Source organism: Maniola hyperantus, chromosome 10 (assembly GCF_902806685.2).
Source record: "Maniola hyperantus chromosome 10, iAphHyp1.2, whole genome shotgun sequence".
Lineage (NCBI taxonomy): Eukaryota > Metazoa > Arthropoda > Insecta > Lepidoptera > Nymphalidae > Maniola > Maniola hyperantus.
Window position 1 is genome coordinate 646,259 of NC_048545.1, and position 23,812 is coordinate 670,070.

Consider the following 23,812-nt stretch of genomic DNA (forward strand, 5'->3'; position numbering starts at 1 on the left):
GTCCCAACTCTCACCAAATAGTCCACTGTTGGAGCCATGTCGGAGCTAGTGAATGAAATGAATGAATAATACGCCACTCTATATTTCCTAGTCTATGGCTGTGTGGTTGCAATTGACGTTTGATTGACACTTTAGAAGTGACAGTGACAGATTTTTATGTCCGCAATCGTGTTTACATTTTTTTTTTTTAATTTCTTTTTATCATTATCCTATATGTTATTATATTGGTCTGTGGTTTACATTTTGTTTTGCAAATTTCAGCTGAAATTATCGAATTCCCTCGCTTAAATATCATGAGGAGTTAAAACATACTTTTTTCTTCCATGAAGCGATGTCCTCCCAATGTTACATCATGAACATGAACAGGGTAGTCGCTCAAAACGGACAAGAAAATATGGACTCAAAACCAGCTCTAGCAAAAGAAAAAGTAATGTCCTACGAGGCCAAGTCTGTCGGGTCTACCGCCTTCTTCAAATGCGAGGCGTGTCCTTTCATGGCATTCGCTGAGGACGATATAAAATTTCACCTATTTACTGTGCATCCTGAGTTGGCAAAACGTAATGGACTAGCAGACAACATACAGATCCCGTGTCCTGGGTGTACGAGCGTGTTCGATGCGGAGGAAACTCTGCGGACACATCTCCGCAATCACCATAAGATGGGTATAAAAGATGTTAAGAAAATGGTAAAAAGTCTTGTACAAATAGCCCTTAAAGATGCTAAGTTAAAAAAGGAAATAACTGTCAACGAGCCTCCGCCACCGCAGCCAGAGCTCGCTGAAGTAAAAATACCACAGCTAATAGAAATAGTCCCTGACATTGTAAATGCCAATAACAAGCAGCTACCAAAAGGTGTAGCGTTTATTTCCATGGATGAACTGAACAAAATGAGCATGCCCAACTTCGAGAAAATTGATCCAAAAGAAGTTATACAGGAAGCTAGCATAAATATAGTTTACACTAATGACGTCTCTACTCAATACGCCAATGTCTCAAATACATCAACATCTAACACCACTTGTAACTTGATACAAATGTCAAGTGTTACTCCTGATTTGATATCCTCCATACATCCTCGGATACCAGCCATAGATAAGAATTTATCCTCAGTATCCTCGCCACAGACTAAAGAGAGCCAAGAAGTCCCACACATTCCTATGAAGCCAGATAGAGGAAGGTTGACACCTTATCCAAACAGAAATGAAACTAGAAAAGTTGAGGAGACAATAGAAAAAAAGTATATATGCTTAGTTGGTAATTGCCATATACACTTTAAGGAGGAAATAAATGTATTGTATCATAGGTATTTAATAAACTGTTGTTTCATATGCATTTTAATAAATTACTAGTGACCCAGTCTGGCTTTGTGTGGGTAGAACCAAGTATCCAAGAATTTTAGTGTATTTTAATGACAACTTTATTCTTAGTGTCTTAGAAGATTGCATTGCAAATTTTTTTTAGAAAGTTAAATCAGAAGCTGGCAAACTGAAACAGATTTAAATATCATCTTTTAAAACATTTTTTTGTTCATATGTTCTTGACTCTTGATTCAGTTACATTGAATGCTGTTAGTTTTAAGTAAAATGGGGTCAGGGTTAAAAATAGACTCAAAAAGTGTGTTTTCAAACAAAATTGGATTAGTCGAAGACTAAAGATCTTAAGAATGAGGTCATAGTTAGTTTTTACATTTCTGTAAATTTTACTGAAATTAATTTGTTGGTTTAGTCCAGTTTTGTTTGCCAGCTTCTCAAATGTAATAAATAGTATTAAAAAAAAGATTCCGACGAATTGATAACCTCCTCCTTTTTTTGAAGTCGGTTAAAAATAGTGGTGAATGAATAGAGGAAATCTGTGCTATTTGAATAAGGAATAGTTAATAATATATTCAAATAGACTTTATAAGAAACTTGTTTGAATAATAATTTCAGGAAGTGCCATAAAGATGGAGACATCACATGCCCAGAGTGTTCAGAAAGGTTTGTGACCATGGAGCAGCTGCACATACACCTGTGGAAGCTGCACAAGATAGATCTGGAGCTGCCCACGTGTGAGGTTTGCGGGTACAAGACGTCCCTGCGGTACAGGCTGCGTGTTCACATGAAATCCCATGGGACATATAAAGCTTATTCATGTGAGACCATTTTTATTTTATACTAGCTGATGCCCGCGACTTCGTCCGCGTGGATTTACATTTTTCAAAATCCCGCGGGAACTCTTTAATTTCCCGCATAAAAATGTGTTAATCCAGGGTATAATCTATCTCCATTCCAAATTTCATCCAAATCCGTTCAGCCGTTTTTGCGTGATTGAGTAACAAACATCCAAACATCCACACTTTCACATTAGTAGGACTAGAAGATGCACTTTTTGGCTGAGGGAGTCTAAAAGTAGTACAGGGTTTAAAAAAATGCTTCTATTACTAAATTGGATTACAGGTACAGTATGTCCAAAAAAGTTCAAAAACGCGAACCAACTGTCCAAACACACGCTGTACCACCGCCGCAACGGCCCTCCGATCGAGTGCGACGTGTGCCAGAAGCAGTGCAGCAATGCGCGCCAGCTGCGCACCCATGTGGCCACTGTGCACGAGAAGGTGAAGCCCTTCAAGTGCTGCGAGTGTGACTACACCGCGGCCAGGAAGGAAGAGCTCAAGCTGCATATGAGGTCACATACTGGTAAGAACTTTTTTGACTTATGATACCATAGGTAGATTTGAAAAAATTAGTGCCAAATCTCGCCAAAATCTGTTTAACGGATTTTGTTGATCCGCCCCTTTTTTTTTAAAGAATATTAGCCATTTTAAATGACTAATATTCCTCTTTCCTCTCCAACTAAGCGTAAAGCTTGTGCTAGGAGTAGGTACGACAATAGTGCAACGGGCGGGGTTTGAATCGTCAACCTTTTGGTTTTCAGTCCACTCCTTTACCCGTTGGGCTATTGAGGCTCTAGTAGAGTAATTCCATGTTGAAATCTAGTATACCTCAGAATGGAGTTGGTGCCACAGTTTGCATGTGCAGTTGTTTGCAGTTTCTTTGTGAAATATGCAGGATACATCAATTCCATTTCGGTGTTTTAGGCGACAAACCCTACGCCTGCGATCAGTGCGAGTACCGCTCAGGCGACCACAACGCGCTACGTCGCCACAAGAAGCAGCACTCCCAAGACAATGCTTACAAATGCAAGTACTGCCCGTACACAGCCATCCAGTCCACAAGATACGCGGCACACATGCTCTCGAAACACCCCGAATTAACCTCCGATGACGTACATTGCTGCCCATATTGCCCCTTCAAATCTGTTAGCAAAGACAAATACTCCATACATTTAAACACACACAGAGATAAAGAGAGCCATAACTTACTACTGGAAATGACTAAATTGAAAACTAATAAACCTAGTTGGACAATACCGAGCAAGAATTCTGATAAACCAGAAGAAGTACAGAACAACTCTACTGAACAAAATGTTGAGGGTAGTCCAAAAACTGTTAATACAATCCCTATAGAAGTATACGACTGTGATAGTTTACCTGATACGATGCCTCAGGAGTACCCCAAAAACTATTGCACAAATTCCTCTGATAATAACCAGCAGGCGAACTTTAACCCCGAAATTGTAACAGATTTGAGTAAAGACGACAACAATTCCGACTGCTTGATTTCCGCAAATTTTAATATACAGGAAAGGCACCAGTACACCGCGCAACATCCCTTGCAAATGACCTTCGACTCTTCACAAGCTAATATTCATTTTCTCCCATCAGTTTCTTTAGATCAAAATTTACTGCAAAGCAGTAATGTAAATTCACTAGCCGTAACTCATTCTCCAGTCAGTAACAGTATAAGCAACAATATTATGAGCAATTTCCCTATTCGATTACCACCGGCGTCGATTGCAGTACGCAACAATATCACTTTGAGAGCAGTCGATAAAATATCGTTCCCCATGACCAAAGTCATAGGCCCAATCATAAAACCAATGATCCTCCCCGTGCCGTCTTCCAGACATTCCCCGATCCATATTTCTAACGAAATAGATGGCGTTCCACGGAAGAAGCCCAAAATATCGGTAAAAAGCAATTTGATATTAAAGGGTCCAGATCAGGTTAACATGTTCCATTCGCAACAGAAAATGGCGTTTAAACAACTGGAGGACAACGAAAGGTATGGTCTGGGAGGTCCAGTGACTTTCAACAATTTGATTACAACGCAGTTCATGCAACTACCGCCCGAACCTGCGTTGAGTGAATCTCCAAACACCATAATGGCGTACACGCAAGATTCTGCTACAACGCCTGTAGATAACGAAATAAACGACAACCCCCAAATATTCTCATTCAACCAGCAAATGAACGTGACGCCCATGACGATGCTTCCCCCGCCCCAGAAGATACAAACTAATGATCCAAGTTACATCAAACTGGAGACCACTATCAAACAGAACACACAATCGCCAAGCTTAGAACGAATGTGCAACGCGAATTTACTGAACAACCAAGCTATTAGCCGAGAATATAAAGCATCACCTCCCTTAGAAGATATTCATAAAAATATGAATGAGATTAAGAACGAAGTGAAATCCGACGCGTTTTACACGATGGCGTTAAATAACACTGCGGCCAATCCGCCTCTGATAGATCAGTACATGATAGACAATATCATACCGGAACAGTACCCCACTCACTTAGATCTATCCAGCGTGGTTTTGCCAGAGGAGCCGGACCAGCAGAATGATGTTATAGAAATCGACGATAATTCGGACGACACCAAATTACTGCCACGATTCGATATGAATTTTTCTCTCGAATCATTGTGTTTGATGCATAATGACTTTCACTTTCTGGAAAACGACATCCCAGCGAATAATATTCCCACCGAGTTACCTGTAAACGAAATGAATAGGATGGTAACCGAAGTGCCTGTAATAAACCAGAAGGATAATTTAGATGTAGTTCCAATAGATAGCGACGACTGCCAAAATTACATCCAGGGTAAAAAGGATCCCATGATGAACACGTCTGTAAGACCGTCAACTAATAAAATTAACGTCAAAAATATTGAACTGATGAAGAATTGATTTGTTGAAATTGTTATTTTAATTAGTTATGTAGATACAATTGCAAGTAAATAGTTATTAAATATTTTATACTTAGGTACTTACATTTAAGTTTTTAATGATATTGATTACAATAAAAGACTGTTAATTATCATTTGTTATTTTGGAGTTTTCTTGTCCCTTGGCCTGTCGGTCAATTCTTATAGACCCAGAAGCGCCTTAAGGGAATTTTGAGTGTAGCTGATCAAATTGGCAGACTTTACATAACTTTGAAAACATTATGGATAACTCCAGCCACGCAGGTTTCCTCGCAATATTTTCCTTCACCGATAAAGCAAGCAAAGTATTTTAATTTCTTAAAACGCACGTAACTCCGTAAAGTTACATGTGCGTGCTCAGGATCGAATCTCCGACTTCCCAGATAGAAGGCAGACTACTAGCTTAATTCCTAGATCCCAAGTCTTAATCACTGCTTCACCTAGCTGTAAGTTATAACATGTAGATATAGTAAAGCTACAGTAGGTACGCGGCAGAAAATAATGTAGTGTAATGTATATCGACCTTTTAGGAGATAGCAGATTTGTAGAGCATTGTCTCTGTCGTTGAGACCGACAAAACATATAGGTATGAGTGACAGAGACAACGCCCTACAAAGCCGAAAAGTTATTCTAAAGGTCGATGTACATTATTTTCTGCCGCGTACCTACTGCACAAGAAAATTGTGTTTTTTAAACAACGCATCCGGAGATTCTAATAAAATAGGTATAACCTTACATAACTTTAATTCAACACTAACTCGTAATTTTACAGTAAACAGCTATAAAATCTCTAGTAGACGCGACTTCTTGCCAGCTAAAAAGCTTCCAGTTCTCAGGAACGTCTCCAAAAGGCCTAGGATCTGTATGGACCCCTTTCCCATAGCCAGGCCCGATAATAATCATCATCTTCCCCGAAAAAAGTTCAACATACTGTTTGAAAGCTGGCCCATTGTTGAAGTAACAGAAAAGTAGAGCGGTGTTGTTGCAATTTTGCAACATAGCGATTATGGCTTTGCCCAATTCTGGCGCGGTGAACTGTAGGGGTATGAATGTAGGGGGCGCGTATCTGCACTGCCACCAAGCACCGTCTACTTCTAATCCTGATACTGGGTAACCTGAAAGGATTAAAATGAATCATCTAAATATATAAAAGGTGACTGGCTGACTGATCTATCAACGCACAGCTCAAACTAAATTACATTAAACACATAGGTAGCTGGTACCGACTAAAAAAATTAAAATGTGTTCATGAACATATACTTATTGCTATTTTCGACTTTCAAAGTAAGATTGCTATACCAAGTGGGGTATCATATTGTGGCGGTTACCACAATAGAAACTAGATGGCGCTGTTCAATCGATGACGTAGTCCCGAACAAATGTACCGCCGATAGCAATCGCACTAACGGAGTTTTCTGCAATCTGGACTATATATAGAAGTTTCAAGACATAACCGTCGGCCCAGCTGGCGCTACCGAGCACAACCAACCGCTCGGTGGGAGATCTCCCCTTTGGTACGGTCGAGCCTGCACACCGCTCCCGTACATTGGTGACCCCGACGTGATCAAGAGTGGTCGCACACTACAACAGCCGACGTTGATACAAGAGTTGATCGCACACTAGAACAGCCGACGTCATCGAAGATCAACCGCACACCGCCGCACTCCGCACTGCGCACTCAACGTGATCAAGGGTGATCGCATACACCGCAACACCTTTGGATCACACACCGCAAGCCGACGTCTCCTCCAAACTCCAAGTCTACATGCAGCAACAGCAAGCACATCGAGGCCTGTAAGACGGATGTAGCCACAGCTTCGGGGCACAATGGCCCTGCACTCCATCACCAGCTACAAGCGTCCTGGTCTACCGCTTCTCTGGTTGGTTGGCAGCCATTGCCCTTCCTTCACACGCCTTCACGCTACAACGCCACCTCTCTTCACTGCTTCACACTACGCGTTCGTCTCGGAGGGGAGTGATGTGGCGGTTACCACAATAGAAACTAGATGGCGCTGTTCAATCGATGACGTAGTCCCGAACAAATGTACCGCCGATAGCAATCGCACTAACGGAGTTTTCTGCAATCTGGACTATATATAGAAGTTTCAAGACATAACCGTCGGCCCAGCTGGCGCTACCGAGCACAACCAACCGCTCGGTGGGAGATCTCCCCTTTGGTACGGTCGAGCCTGCACACCGCTCCCGTACAGGCTGAAAGGGCTTTACCTGTACATTCTAAAACAGATTTTTACTTATTTTTAGGCATAATAGTTTTTGGTTTATCGTGCAAAATATCGATAAAATACGATTGTAGTATGGAACCCTCAGTGCGCGAGTCTGACTCGCACTTGGCCGGTTTTTATGCGTCTGTACCTATGTATAAAAATAACATTTTTCTTACCTATAGCTTCCGTAATAATCCATTCAAGGAGACCACTGCCGCAGCCCACACTCAGGATCTCACTGCACTTCAGTTCTTCCATACACTTTGCAATGAACTGAAAGTTGTCTTCCGTGGGGAACACCCATAGCAGCTTGTTTCTGTCTGGATGCTCCCGGTACGACTCTACTATTGCCTTCCAATCCTTCTGCTTGTACAGTTCAGTAACGGAGGCTACAATGTCTTCCATATTTTGGTTAAAAAATATCACAGGGCTACGCAGGGCAGGGAAGAAGAAATCACAGGGCAGGGAAGGGAAGAAAGAAGGAATCACAGGGCAGGGCAGGGAAAAAGAAGGAATCACAGCAAGGCAAATAGAAAGATTCAGAGAGCTTACGTTCTGAGGTCTCTGGGTCTAGGCGAAGATTTTTGATATTAGACGTTACTTATAGGTTATTCTAGCCTCCTGTTCACGAATAGGTACCCAGAAGCAATAACTAAACTCTGCCGGAAGTAGGAAGTTTTAATTTAAGGAGATATTTCGCGGGGAATTGAAAGATTAAGTGAGTGTGAGATCCATAAGTTCACTTTTGAAGTGAATAGAGATTATAAAGGTTGCTTTTTATCTTAACTCTTTAAACTTTACCATAGAAGTTGACACAGCCATATTTTTATTTATCCACACATTTAAAATAAATCAAGTTAACTAACGGTCCCTTATTTTAAACTGACTTTAAATATCAAAAAATAAAAATGGCAGTCTTTGTAAGTAAAATGTACTAGCAGGTAGGTACGAAGTGTAAACTGTAATAACATTGACAATGAAACAAAGCAACTGCTAGACGCGGAGGTGACGTCTCTTTACGTAACTAACTGCAGTGATTGATTCTATCGGTTCACAGGGATGAACTGTATCTACAAACAATAAATATTCCTAGAATAATTATTGTTCTTCATCATCATCAAACAGCTGTGACAGCCTAGTGGTTAGGACGTCCGCCTTCTAATCGGAGGTCGGGGGTTCGATCCCGGGCACGCACCTCTAACTTTTCGGAGTTATGTGCGTTTTAAGTAATTAAATGTCACTTGCTTGAACGGTGAAGGAAAACATCGTGAGGAAACCTGAAGGGCAATTGTCTAAAACCTGCATCAATCATTATTACAATCTCAATTGTTCTAATTGGCTGAATTTGTGTGATTCTTCTTGCAACAATGCATTGTGGCCAATAGTGAGCGAACATTAACCAATCAGAGATGATTGCGATCGTGACATTGTAGCTGTCAAACAACCGCGGTAGGGCCACTGCATGCCTGAGAATTCTCCATAATGTTCTCAAAGGTGTGTGAAGTCTATCAATCACATGACCAGCGTGGTAGACTATGGCCAAACCCTTCTCACTCTGATCCCTCGTATACACTAAGGTTTAGCCGTAGTCCACCACGCTGGCCAAGTGCGGATCGGCAGAATACACATCTTTGATAACATTATGAAGAACTCTCAGGCATGCAGGTTTCCTCACGATGTTTTCCTCCACCGTTAAAACAAATGACATTAATTAATTGCTTAAAACGCACATAACTCCTGACAAGTGCCCATAGTGACCAAACCTTTCTCATTCTGAGCAGACTCGTTCTCAGTAGTGAGCCGGCGACGGGTCGATCATGAAGATGATGAAATATTTGAGGTTCAAATCCGGCTCTGTTTATTACCTAAGCAGTTATTAGTTTAGGAAAAATTGGCGAACACCCAAACCATACGTTGGGCTGTAAGTTGTGACGTATTACTTACATTATTGTAAATCTAATTCTAATACATGACCCCGACGCCGCTTGTGAGGAAAGACATAAGCCATAGTAGGTAGTAGGTTACAGTGCGCGCAAAACAAGTAGTCCAATCTGAAGTTCCAACATAGCGGTTAAAGAGGTCATAAACTATACCCTATCCACGAAATGAAGGTAGTATGACATTCTTTCTGTTATGCTTGTACATACATAAACAGATCTTAGTCGGACGTTTGCCCTATCGGCGGTTTGAAGTTAAGTTCAAGTGGCAACACGCCAGCTTATTTTGAATGCACTACTTAGTATAGCGCGCTCTCTCTGTAACGTATTCCATACAAATGAGAGGCAAAATTCTCAGTGAGCGCTAACCATCACAAACATGTCTTCAAACAACATTCGAAATTCATTTCGAAAAAAAATCGAATACTTATAAATATGTATATTTTTCTTTTGTATTCAAGTGGTGTTAAAATGTATGTACAGTTCTATTAAATTTCTTGAAAATTACTAGGAAAATAAATCAAAGAAAAACATTCGAAATTCAGTTATAAAACATAATTTCGTTTGTGATTGGTTGGTGTCTCAAAATGGTTAGCGCCCACTGAGATTTTTGCCTCTATCATTTGTATGAGATTTGTAACAGAGAGAGCGCTATACAACTGTATAGTGCATTCAAAATAAGCTGGCGTGTTTCTACTTTAACTTAACTTCATTCCGCGGATAGGGCAAAAGTCCGGCTAAGATCTTTTTATGTATTGTGTACAATTCTCAGTCATACGCCTCGTGTTCAGATTGGACAATTTATTGCGCGTACTACCCATCAGGCAAAAAAAAAGAGATTTGTCTTAGAAATGAAGTTTATTTGTATAAAAGTATTGCATAGTTCAGCGTGCCCCAGACTCTAACCGAAAACATTCGAGAAGAAACGTGAGTGTGGATGGTATTCACGATTCGCTGGTAAGTGGTAGCTATGTCCAAGATAATCAGCGACATGTTTCACTAGATGCGGCGCTTCATAGAAACAACCTGTTCCAATGACCATTGGCGTCCACGCTCCTGTCAATCGGAATCCGCTTTTTAGGGTTCCGTACCTCAAAAGGAAAAACGGAACCCTTATAGGATCACTTTGTTGTCTGTCTGTCTGTCGGCTTCCAAGAAACCTACAGGGTACTTCCCGTTAACTTAGAGGTAGTGTTAGACGGCATAAAAACTAGGTGATTGTATTATCTGTGGCGTGCTTTGCGGAGTAGCGCATCTATGCGAAACCTCACTCTGAAATGGCGCGTAGAAAAAGAAGTTTGGTCTTGTGCTCTTATAACTAAGAATTAATATGTGAACAGTGAATAAAAGCCTTCTAAAGTAAATACCAAAGTGGTTTTTATTTTAATAGTAGGTAGGTCTTATAGCTGACATTAGGGGGAAAATGTCAAAACCGTGAATTTGTGGTTACATCACACAAAAAATAATTGTGGTCATGTAGGTACTAACAATTTGTAATTTCAATTTTCGAAGTAAGATAACTATATCAAGTGGGGTATCATATAAAAGGTCTTCACCTGTGTATTCTAAAACAGATTTTTATTTATTTTTATGCATGATAGTTTTTGAATTATCGTGCAAAATGTCTAAAAAATACGACTGTAGTACGCAAGCCTCGTTGCGCGAGCCTGACTCGCACTTGGCCGGTTTTTTATTTTTTACTTACAAGTTGCCGGTTTTTTATTCTTTACTTTACCTTGACTGCGATGTGATCTGATGATAAGTGATGATGCAGTTTAACATGGAAGAGGTTTCATTAAACCCATAACCTGATCGATTTCTATACAGCATCGTACCCGAACACTAAATTGCTTGGCGGCACGGTCGCCGGTAGGGTGGTAACTAGCTACGACCGAAGTCTCCTACCAGACCAGACCAGACCAGAAATTTAGAAATTATAAACCTCTGCCAGGAATCGAACCAGGGAGGTCGTCGATAAGCAGACTATATAGGTAAGTTGTAGTTACCTACTCAATTTGATTGAATCCATACTAATATTATAAATGCGAAAGTGTGTCTGTCTGTCTGCTAGCTTTTCACGGCTCAACCGTTCAACCGATTTTGACGAAATTTGGTACAGAGATAGCTTGCATCCCGGGGAAGGACATAGGCTACTTTTTGTTGAAAATTGAAGAGTTCCAACAGGATTTTTAAAAACCTAAATCCACGCGTACGAAGTCGCGGGCATCAGCTAGTACTTAATAAAATTTTGCGTTATGAAAAAATAACAGAGGATCACGATTGTGAGGAGTACGGACACCGATGTTCTTTGGAACATGTAGTTACTATGAAGAGCCGCATCTAGTGGAATATTTATATCGCGGGACAATGGATTCGTGCCTCGCGGCCGAAAAACTAAAGCGCCTTGCAGACAAGCCGGCGGGGCAGTAGCGACAGCAGTAACAATGTGACAGTTCATTTGCTGTGTCGTCAATGACGTCTAGCCCCCAAGGGGGGAGAGTGAGCATAAGGGACAAGGAAGAGACAAAAATAATTTGTAGGGAGTCAAGAAGGCGACCCGGAAATGCCAAGAGTAAGTACCGAACGGGCGCCCTCCCGCGATTCGGCCCACATAACCGAGAGGATGGTGGGGCCATGGGAGGTGGAGGGTTGAGTTCATTTGCTGTCTCTCTTTTTCTTCTTCTTATTTTGCTTTGTGGCTATTGCTCTCTCTCTAGGCGCTGTTTTGACAGCAATGATTGCTAGATTTACGCCTGTCGCGAGATACGTAATCACCCCGCAGGTTTCGGCATCATGTCTCACAGAGATTTCTCAGATGTTCTTGTCGTGAATCTAAAGCCAGCTTTATATTATCTGAATAAGTTATACGTTACAGGTATATGTAGTAGGTAAATTATACAAAAACCAATAACAAAATAATATAAGTACAGACTATTAATACAAAATTGATAATTGGGTATTAACTATAACGGCCGAAATTAATCAATCTATCTGTAATCTGTCGATAAGTAACAGATAACAACATTTACTAAGTAACTTATAAACAGATTACATATCACTACCCTATTATAAATGTGAAAGCGTGTTTGTTTGTTGGTTTGTCCTTCAATCATATCGCAACGGATCGACGTGACATTTTGCATGGGTATAGTTTAAGACCTGGTGAGGGGCATAGGCTACTTTTTGCCCCGGAAAATCAAAGAGTTCCCACGGGATTTTTAAAAACCTAAATCCACGCGTACGAAGTCGCGCGCATCAGCCAGTAGATTATAATTTCGGCCATTAAAACTGCCAAATGCAATCTCTCTATACATACAAATAAAATCTACATGCTATACAGTGCACCTTTGAAGCTCTTTGTCCAAAATATACAAATCAAACTACAACTACCAACTTAAATAATATCTGTCCCGGCTGTCCTCACGTGTTTAGTCGACGTTAGCCCGACTAGTTTCGAACCCATACGGGGTCCTTTTTAAGGGAGTCTGTTCGCGCACGTGCCGCGGTTTTGACTAACGTCGACTAAACACGTGAGTAAAGCCGGGACAGATATTATTTAGAATGGAAATCACTCAGGGTAGTTTAAACGCTAAAACTACCAACTTCTTCGAAAACCTCGTTCATATAACAAACAGTACTACCACTTTTAGAAGTTACCCATGTACCTGCGCAGAAATCGTATTTTTGAATGGCGCGAAAATATTATCTCGGCCAATCTTAGCCCGTCCGCTATTGGTTGCTGCTTACGCGCCATGTTTTGTATGTATGTCTGTATTTCATTGGTGTACAGTACGCGGCAGAAAGTAATGTACATCGACATTTAGAATAGATTAGATTAGATTATTCTTAATTGCAAAATTGTATGTACAATAGAGTCTTAGAATTATAAAAGTCCAATTACAATCAGCTATGCAATGGCGCGCTATTTTACGATAGTACCGACATTTTTTCAAAGTGTTACACATTTATTTACAATTTACATGGAAAAAAAAATACTTTAAAAAAGGAGATAGCAGAGCGTTCTCCCTGTCATTGAGACCGACAAAACGTCATATAGGTTTGAGTGACAGAGACAACGCCCTACAAAGCCGAAATGACATTCTAAAGGCCGATGTACATTACTTTCAGCCACGTACTATACATTCGGATTTAGTCGGCGGGTTGGGGCTTATCTGCGCAAACGAATTTTGGCGATACGACTTATTAAAGTGGTACAGTTCTTGCAATTCACGAAGGCGAGTGAACTTTACTTGTGGTTACGTCGTATACACGGACATTAGTGTGCGTGCATGTCGGACCATCAGTAGCGAGCAAGCGCTCGCAAACGCACACATTTACTTTACCTTACGTATACCGATACGACTTAAACACAAGCATGAGCCACTCGCCTCCGTGAAATGCAAGAACTATAGTACTGTAAGTTACAGTTACCATTAAAACAATCCCTTTCCGACGGAACCAATCTTTGGCATGACATTTCAATGGAGCATCGTTTCGAAAAGTTGATTTGAGTAAACATATCGACCAACGCGACAGGTGGCGTGGACGTACAGACTACAGTCCCCGGCAGGAAAGTTAACGCATAGAGCTTTAGAAAAAGACAAGCGGCAGCTTAGGTTTTGTATAGCGTTGTCTCTATCATTGAGACTAAGACGCGAAGCCGAAGCTGTAGAGGGTTTGACGTTCGAACATATATTGTACGCTGACTATAAATTGTTGCCAGTCGGAATCGGATCGCTTAAGCGTTCAATAGACGCAACAGAATAAAGTATTAGCGAGTATTATTTTGTCACCACCCCTGAAATGTCTTAAAAAGCTTCCGGTATCTCTTTCTAAAGTTCGATATATAATTTTTCTGCCGGGTATTGCAGGAAATTCACGGTATGCTTATAATGGCCTGCGTAGACGAGGGACTGTTGTCCGCGGAGGACAAAAATGGATGACTGAGAACCGTATCGCACAGGACTAGGGCGAACCTATAAACGGTGAGAGACTTGTTCTCCGTCAACAGTCCCACATCCGTGCAGTCGTAATTCTTTGTAAAATATTTATCATTCATCTATGAATTGAAATAGTGACGTTCACTTATGTTGTCACATTATCATTTTGCGCCAATCGCAATCGTGTACAGTACCCGCCCCGGCAGCAAATATTGGATATACATATCGAACTTTAGAAAGAGATAGTTTTTGTCTCTGTCGTTGAGAGTTTGAGACCAACAAAATGGTCACATGGTATGAGTGCCATCGTCGGACGACGCTCTACAAAGCCGAAATCTCTTTCTTTCAATGTGCAATATTTTCTGCCGGGTACTGTAGGTGATAGGCTAAATGTTGTATTCTTGCTGCAACTGGTGCCCATCAGCCAATCAGAGGTGATTGCGATCGTCACATTGCATGTAGCTGTCAAACTTTGGCGCCGGGTCTCATTTCAAGCGTTTGTTTGGCTTTTCACAATACAGCCATACATGTTTGACATCTATAAAACGAGTGATCAAACAGTGCGCACAAAACATGTAGTCCAATCCGAACACGAGGCGTGTGAGTCACACACATCGTGTTCGGATTGACTCACACGGTGTGCACATTGTACGAAAACAAACAGGTCTAGCTGGGATTGAGTATTTAATTCTTATTCCTTAGTCTATGACCTGTGATTGTGCAAACCACCATGTTGCAACTTCAGATTGGACAACTTGTTTTGCGCGCACTATAAGTTATTTCAAGTAATTCAAACAAAAGTTTAAAAAAATGTTTTCTATTGGCTCTAATATTTTTAGAAAGTAGCGCTAGAATCGTTGAGATCAATGTGAGATAGAGATCACGATCAGTCTATATACACACTAACATATAGTCGGCGTTATTCACGAATTGCGTGCGTTTTAGTATCCGCCATATTGAATTTATGATGACGTCACATATGCTTTTTCAGTTTCAATCAAAGAGGTTTAAGTATTTTAAGTAAATGGTTTCGAAGCAAGTGCCATTCGCAACTCGAGGGAGAGTTACGAATGGGACGAGATACGAAAGGGACGAGCAGCGAATGGGACGAGTTACGAAAGGGACGAACAGCGAATGGGACGAGTTACGAAAGGGACGAGCAGCGAATGGGACGAGTTACGAAAGGGACAAGCAGCGAATGGGACGAGTTACGAAAGGGACGAACAGCGAATGGGACGAGCTGCGAATAGGACGAGATGCGAATGGGACGATTTGCTTCGAAACCTAAATTCATTTACGAATTTCCAGGTAAAAACTAGAAGGTAAAAAAAATCACAATTCAGAAGCGACTATAAATGCTGATGAGTCTTCCGCTAAAAACGGCAAAGATATTTTCAACGCTAAATTATTTATTTGATGAAGTAGACCACTATTTAATTTATCACAATTTTTGGCAGACCAAAGCTTGATAATGCCCAAAATTATTTATATTTCCGTACTGAAAACAAATTAACTTAATTCAATTAGATATTTTATAGATAATTCAGAAACAGTCTTTCAAACATTGCCAATATTCATAATACACATAATTATTATAGTTGGGCCATTATGAACGTGCGAACGGGATCATAAATCATTTCTGTTATACCTCTCGCTCGCACTTACAGGTCTTATGGAACTCTCTTGTGTTTTGTGTAACTGTAAAAAAAGGATTTGTCGGTAGTCGATAACAGGTTATAAAGAGCGAGGGAAACAATACAAAATTAGCTACCAGCTACCTGCGTCGAACGGCATCCCTTTATCGATAACGACATCTGCGGTATTCTCACAACCCTATGATCGTAATGATTTATGACTCTGTTCGCACGTTCATACTGGCCCAACTATAGTTATCTTGCTATACTTATGGTAACATCCATGTGATAACTTGACAGGAACATTTTATTGATGTAACCCCAACATTTGGGGGTATCGGTACTAATGATTTTCGTCTTCCCTAAACAGATGCGTATTTATTTACTCACTCACTAGAGATGTGCGCCGGGGAGCGGGAGGGAGTGGCTATGTGCTTTCCTTACGCACCGATATATCCGGTTCGAAGGACCAATACCAACCCTGCCCCCGGTCTGTTATTTCGGTCACAATTTCGCAACTGTTTAAAAGAAACAAAAAGCTCTCAGTTAAGTCTAATAATAAAACCTTTACAAGATTTCTAGCAATAAATTCCATTGCAATAATTATAATAATTGTTGTTTTACAAGGTATTACAGGACCAGCCTAATACTATCAAACATATTTTGAGAAGAAAAAAATATATTTTACTCAGGTAAGTTTAATAGAAAAAGTTTTTCGATCCGCAGCCCATTGGCCGGATGAAAAAGCGGTGTGACTTCACTCTTACGGCGGTTACGCACTCATCCGATCCGAGTCCGTGAAAATACGTTCCTTTTTGTTGTGTATGGGAGCTTATGACATAAGTAGATAATCGTTGGTATTCTCACAGATGACGGATAGAACTCAGATGACGGAAGTGCAGTGCATAATCACCGTTACGCCCTTATTATTTGTAAAAAACTGTAAGGTCTTTTTTAACGAATAACAACGTTGCTAAGTAACTTATCGACAGATTACAGATAGTTCGATTATTAATATCAACTGTATAAGAAGCCATCTCGCTCTGCCACCCGCTGCCAATGTGCAAAGAATATCTTAAAATTTATAAATGCATGTGTATAAAATACATTATGTATTTTATATAAATTAGTCGAGATGGCAATCGGGGTATGAGGCGGGGGAACGCCCCGATTGCCATCTCTACCTGTCGCGTACTATACTTCTTTATTACAATTGATTTTCATTTGATCCATTTGATTTTGAAAATAATAAAGCTTAATTAATTTTATGAATAAATACTTTCGACCTTGTAGGTACATAATTAAATACATAACATAACAGTGATGTTTTAGTCGTTTTACAAAAGTGAGGCAATTAATGTATCCAATTGTCTACTTTCCAGTAGAAATAAAATTATTAAAGAAATTTGGCAGGTAGGTAGGTCTTATAGCTCTTAATTAAAAAGAGCAACCGCCGAGTTTCTTGCTGGTTCTTCTCGGTAGGAACGGCATTCCAAACCAGTGATAAATTAAAACTACCCGACTATTATAAAAAGTCTACTTGATGAATAAAACATATTCTATTCTATTCTATTTTAGCACACGTAAGGGGAAAAATCCGAAAACTGTGAATTTGTGGTTACATCACACAAAAAAAATTAAAATGTGTTCATGAACAATTAGTATTTTCAGCTTTCAAAGTATATGAAAGGGCTTTACCTGTACATTCTAAAACAGATTTTTATTTATTTTAATGTAATGTTTTTGATTTATCGTGCACAATGTTGCAAAAAATACCCGAGTACGGAACGAGCGGTGCGCGAGTCTGACTCGCACTTGGCCAGTTTTTTCCTTTTGAGGTACAGAACCCTAAAAATACCTTATAGCGAAGGCACGGTTGCAGCACGTGGGCCAGCTCGCAAGGTATTTCATCGCAGTGATTCACTCTTGGATTAGCTCTTGGAATCCGAATATTTTAGTAGTTAATTCAAACAAATATTTTTTGGTAACTATTTATTGCAATGCTAATATTTTTTTTATTAATCATGGATTAATAATATAAAGGAAAATGTGACTGACTGACTAACTGACTGATCTATCAATGCACAGCTCAAACTACTGGATGGATCGGGCTGAAATTTGGCATGCAGATAGCTCATAGATTAATTATTGGTTTCGCTATAGCTATTATAACATAGGCATCTGCTAAGAAAGGATTTTTGAAAATTCAACCCCTAAGGGTGTGAAATAGAGGTTTGAAATTTGTGTAGTCCACGCGGACGAAGTCGCAAGCATAAGCAAGTGGATAATAATAGTTAACTGGTTCGCTTTTGAAAGACAACTTAAACATCACAATGTATAGCAAAAGCTAAAATTCTTTTCATTAGAAATCATTTAAAAAATAAATTAAATAATAAAAAAGGAGCCAGCCTGCATTGTCACTATCGTAAATAAACAATAGTTTACATTATCTATAGACTATACAAAAGATTATAGACAAATACCTTAAGAAATAAGTGCATATATAAAACATTACCAATGTACCAGTCCGGATCGCTTTGCTATCCATATCAGCCTTTTCTTTACATACCTGAAAAAAGGGATGTTTTTTGAGGATAATATGTATTTTTAAGATCACATCATCATCATCATCATGATCTGGACCCCAACACTGTTGATTGATTCTTCAAGCTACATACCTCAACTATTAGGTACCACTTCTGCTTCTGCGACTCGTCAAGCTATATTAGAATTGCAATCAATTAAAATACTCACTAATTGATATCCTGCTCCATTTTCCTCCTCCAGTGCATCTTCGGATTCTGTATCACCTCTGTCGTGTCTTTTTCCACCTTCTCGTACAAGATCTTCTTATAGATCTCCATATTTTTAATCGGCGCTATAGTAACACTGCCAGGTAAATGCCCCCTTTGAACACTTCTGAACTTCTCCGGATCTATGGGTGGTAGGGGAATTATGGCTTTACGGATTTTGTGAACATACTCGTTCTCGGGGCTTGGCACTTTTTTTTCACTGTCTGTATTCCTCTTTTCGACTATTACACTTTCGCGCGCGTTATTCGCTTCGATTATTGACTTTTTGTCCACTACACATTCACTGGCTTTACCGGTTTCACTAATCTTCTCTTCTATTACACTTTCACTGATTTTACTGTCCGGTTCTTCGTTTCCGTCTTCGATGTGTTTTTTGATGACTTCTTGAGGTAGCGGTGGGAGGGGGTTGAGTATTTCGAGTCGGATTTTCTCGGATTTCTCGTAGATTTCGGTGCCAGCATCTGTTATGCTCTGGAGGGCCGACATGTCGCACTCTAGCGCGGCGGACGGCGAGCAGTCTGGGTGCGCATTTCTCACGTGCCTTTCTAAGTTGTCCTTTCGTCTAAAACGACGCTCTTCAGGACATAATTTACAGCGGAATGGTTTGGAATCTGTAATTTAAATACTGATATTATAAATGCGAAAGTATGTGTCTGTCTGTCCGCTAGCTTTTCATGGCACATCTGTTTAACTAATTTTGATGAAATTTGGTAAAGGGGAAGGGAAAGGAAGAAAACTTTCCATGGGGTTTTTAGAACACCTAAATCCACATGGACGATGCGGACCTCATCTACTAGGTACAGATTTAGTTCCATCCTAGAGTTGGACTTTAATCCATTTATTATGAAATTAAAGTTTCCCTGGAATTTTAAAATTTTAAATTCACGAGGACGAAGTCGCGGGCATCTTGTAGTATTGTATAAATACCTGAGTGCGTGGCGGCATGCCTGCGCATGTCTTTCTTGGAGTGGAAGGATTTCCGGCAACGCGGGCACGGGTGCGGGCGCGGACCCGCGGCGCCCGCACAGACGTGCGCCTCCGCGCCTTCCCCCGCCTCGAACTCTTCCCCGCAGGTGTGGCATTGCCGCTCTGCAACAGTACGTCGAGGTCGACAACTTCTCTGGCGCAGGGGTGAGCACCAATGTCATGCAAGCCATTACTATTGTGCACACAAAACATGTAGTCCTGTTTTTTAGGGTTCTGTATCTCCAGAAAGAAAGGACCCCCTTAAAGGATCAATTAGTTGTTGTGTCTGTTAAGATTCATCAAGGGAATCAGAACCTACAGGGTACTTCCCGCTGACCTAGAATCAGGCATTGGCAGGTCGCAATGTCCTACAGCACAAAAACGGAAAAATCCAAATCAGAATAAAATATTTTGTCTCTGAAAATCAAAGAGTTCTTACAGTTCCAAATCCAACAACCGACAATCAAAAAGTGTAATTTATTACCTATTTTGAATAAATTATTTGATTTGATTTGTATACATACTATGTTTGTTAAGATGCTTCTTATAGTTAGAGCTGTCTCGAAACCGTCGTCTACACGTAGCGCACTCGTACGGACGCTCCTCCGTATGCATCAGGTTGTGTTTGCGTAGAGCAGTTAGGTTGTTGAAAGCCTTGTCACATTCCTTGCATGTGTATTTTTTTTCTTCTGAAAAGTATAATAAATGAAGAAAAGTTAAGGCCACTTTAAAATGGCAAAATGGACTTTACATATTATTATGCATTGGAGCCTGCAATTCTATCAAATGATTTGAGTAATTAAAATGTCAATTTCGGTTGCCCAACAAACATTATCGCCGACACGGGCACCAAATCAGAGAAATCTGAAACATCCATCTATCCATCCTGTCTGGAAAGCTAGCTTAAAGTAGGTTTTAGCTTTGAACACAATATAACAACATGAAACAGATAGTACCTATAGCTTTGCTGGTAAGTGACTAGTCCTATTAAAACTATCCTAACAGAATACACCAGCTGGTTGATTGCAGAAAAGCTGTATCAATCATTGCTACAGTCTGAATGGTTGTGATTGGCTGAATTTATAGTATTCTTGCTGCAATAATACATTTCTGCCAATCACGTATCAGTCAATGAGAAGTGATTCAGTCACTCTTTAGCTGTAATTTTGGAGTACTCAACCTCCAAAGCAATTTATGAAATGATTGAACTCAGAATCTTGTTTTTGTATGAGATCACTATGACATTGTTATCAAAATCAGTACTCAGCAAGAAATATTGTACATCAAACTTTTTAGAGATAATGGTTTTGTAGAGAATTGTCTCAGATGTTGAGACCAACAAAACATCACCATAGGTATTTTGACTGACAGACAAACAGTTCTATGAAACAGAGTTTGAAGGCCAATATTTCCTGTTGGGTACTAATGAAAAAGTAATTTCGTCAGTCAAATCACGAAGGGGCATATCTGAATTTTACAAATTTTACCATAGAAAATTGTAATAAAGTGTACTATGATGCACTGTCGTAAATTTATATGTAAAACTATTATACAGTTTATAGGATCACTGTAGATTGACAACCAGTCCTCTTTTGTCTAGTCTAGTCTAAGCTAGTCTTATAGATTACGATGGTGGAGTTAATTAAAAAACTAATACTTATTTGTTGGATACACCCATTCGTGATTGGACCGACGATTTATAACCACTAGGCTATCAAGTAATTTAAGAATTAATAACACACTGGTATGTTTGAGCGCATGCCTCTTGAGCTTGGACGGGTGGAAGAAGGCCAGGCCACAGACATCACAGCTGTAAGTACGTTCCTGGCTATGCGTTCTCAAGTGGTACTTATAGTGGGAGTGGGAGGCAAAGCTCTGCTTGCAAGCTTGGCAGTGGTACGGTTTCTTTTGTCCGTTGCAGTATGCATGATACGATACTTGGCTTCTAGCTGTGAACTTTTTCTTGCATACTGTACAAAAGTAAGCTTTTTTGCCACCTAGAAATAAAAATAAACTTGTAAAAAAGAAGAAGAATCATCATCATCATCATCATGATTAACTTATTGCCGGGCTTACTATAGAGCACGGGTCTCCTCTCAGAGTAAGAATGGTTTTGGGCATATTCTACCATGCTGGCTAAGTGCAAATTGGCAGACAAGTTTACATGAATAAAAATATATTCTATTCTATTTTGAGACCGTTATGGAGAACTCTCAGGCATGCAGATTTTCTGATGTTTTCCTTCGCTGTTAAAGCAAGTGATATTCTAATTACTTAAAAATGCACATAACTCTGAAAAGTTGGAGGTGCATGCCCGGAATGAACCCCTAACCTCCGATTAGATGCGGATGTCTATCACAGCGTAAAAAAGAAGAATAGACTAGTATTGTAGTCCTTAAACTCAGTACAGTTTTTGGTGATAAAATCATAACGATTTTTTTGTGATAACCATGACATTAAATGGAGAGACATTAAGAGTGTAGCACAGGACTGTAAGCAATGGTGAGAGTTGCTGAATGATTGAAACTGAGGAGGTCCTTGCCGTGAGTTAATCATAACTAAAACATTCTAGACTTTGAAATAAAGGCTATTTTATTTTTTAAGGCATTAAATACCTAACATACATAAAAATAAAATAAAAAGGTGGAAAAAAACGGGGTGAATTGAGAACCACCTCCTTTTTGAAAGTCAGTTAAAAAATAATATCTCACTCTGACCTGTCTCATCAACGCCCACCTTGTAGACCTATAGAGCTAAAATTTTGCACAATAAAGGGAATCTCCCTTTACAAAGTAGACAAGAAATAAGGCCAGATTTATCAAAATGTTCACAGGACAAAACTGTGAGCCATCTCTTTCTAAAGCTACATGTTTAATATTTACTGCCAGGTGTTGTAGAATGCTAGCTGATCTGCCCTAGCTTCAGTGAGATAAATTTTCTGAAAAGCTTAGAATCTCCATTTTAGAGAACCCCCCAATGGAAAATCTAGTTTTTAGGCATAGCAGTTCACTGTTTCATCTTTTTATATTAATCTTGTGTTAAGATGACCACCACACTTAAAAAAAATTGTGTACAATCAATGAGCAATTCAATATCTTTCTCATTATTTCAAATGTAACGAAAAAACAATTATTAGTAACTTACTTTCCATTTCAATTTTTATGTGTGCAATTTCCAGTTTCTTCTTGGTACACAGCTCTTGCTCTTCTTGGGAGAGCTCCTCATATTCCACGGGAACAGTGAAAGTCTTAACCTTCTCTACTGGACTATACTGAGCTTCATGCATCTCCTGCTTTGCCACCACTTCTTTCTCACAACCATTTCTCATACAAGCTCCACAACCGGTTTTCTCATGAAGAAGACAGTCCATACACTTTACATGACCACAACTCTCCGTTACCAGACGATTATTCGTCACGTTAACGGTCTTTTTGTTAAAACAACTCACACAAATCTCGGCATTCATTATAGAACAATATAGAGGTTATTAATGATATGTTAAACATAAAATCACATCTTTAAATATTTTAGTTAAGGACAGTCAACATTATATTAAGAAATCACTTATTATAAAAACAAATAAGAACGCACTACAAAAACATTTCATTTTACAAAATCTTTCAAGCGAATACAATACAAATCCAAATATATGTTACGTTCTGAAACTGAAACCAACTGAAACATTTTAAAAATGCTTGACAAGTGACAGGAGTTTCTGTATATAAATAATTTTATATTATTTCTTATTTTTTGAATAGGTAATTATTTTGGTCAAAATCATAAATAAAATTAAAAATAGTGTCTAAGTTTAATTATTTATAAATAGTTTATATATAAACGTTAAGGCCGGCAATTATACGTCAGGTTTTTTCATCCGGTACGGTCCGGTCAGGCTACCTAAAGGCATAGGAGCCATACATTTGTTTGAATGTATGATACACGTCCGGTCCGGTATCCCTTATCGCTCATCAGGGCGGTAAGCTACCGTCAGGCATTTCAGGTTTTATTGCCGATTCGGTTCCCTGAAGGCGCGGTCTGCATACTTCACGTAGGTACGAGACGAAATACACGTCCGGTTTTTCGCTCTGGTCAGATAATGGAAAAATTATGATATTGAACGGTTTATTGTAACTTTTTGATTAAATTTCAATAAATACATAGCTAAATGCTATTTATATTAATTAGGCTCCGGTCAGGCTACCTGA

The 23,812-nt window shown here is 39.6% G+C and overlaps 3 protein-coding genes across 4 annotated transcripts; 1 reads left to right on the forward strand and 2 right to left on the reverse strand.

Moving 5' to 3' along the window:
• The first annotated feature begins 198 nt into the window (after positions 1-198).
• On the forward strand, positions 199-5,215 carry LOC117985992 (uncharacterized). Its single transcript, XM_034972794.2, has 4 exons — positions 199-1,302; positions 1,928-2,130; positions 2,435-2,674; positions 3,076-5,215. The coding sequence occupies exons 1-4, from the start codon at positions 332-334 to the stop codon at positions 5,073-5,075; spliced, it is 3,414 nt and encodes a 1,137-aa protein (XP_034828685.1). The 5' UTR covers positions 199-331; the 3' UTR covers positions 5,076-5,215.
• A 613-nt stretch (positions 5,216-5,828) lies between these two features.
• On the reverse strand, positions 5,829-8,891 carry LOC117985998 (uncharacterized). The gene is made up of 2 exons (XM_034972801.2): positions 7,494-8,891; positions 5,829-6,207 (listed from the first exon to the last, which is right to left on the reverse strand). The coding sequence occupies exons 1-2, from the start codon at positions 7,720-7,722 to the stop codon at positions 5,846-5,848; spliced, it is 591 nt and encodes a 196-aa protein (XP_034828692.1). The 5' UTR covers positions 7,723-8,891; the 3' UTR covers positions 5,829-5,845.
• A 1,202-nt stretch (positions 8,892-10,093) lies between these two features.
• On the reverse strand, positions 10,094-23,267 carry LOC117985994 (zinc finger protein 121-like). Of its 2 annotated transcripts, XM_034972796.2 has the most exons (6): positions 22,752-23,267; positions 21,350-21,604; positions 20,132-20,296; positions 19,569-19,730; positions 18,583-19,252; positions 10,094-18,397 (listed from the first exon to the last, which is right to left on the reverse strand). In XM_034972796.2, coding segments are annotated over exons 1-6 (1,575 nt in total). In that variant the 5' UTR covers positions 23,074-23,267; the 3' UTR covers positions 10,094-18,396. The 2 variants fall into 2 exon arrangements, with proteins under 2 accessions (XP_034828687.1, XP_069357314.1); XM_069501213.1 differs by lacking the exon at positions 10,094-18,397 and having other exon boundaries at positions 18,582-19,252.
• Positions 23,268-23,812: the final 545 nt, after the last annotated feature.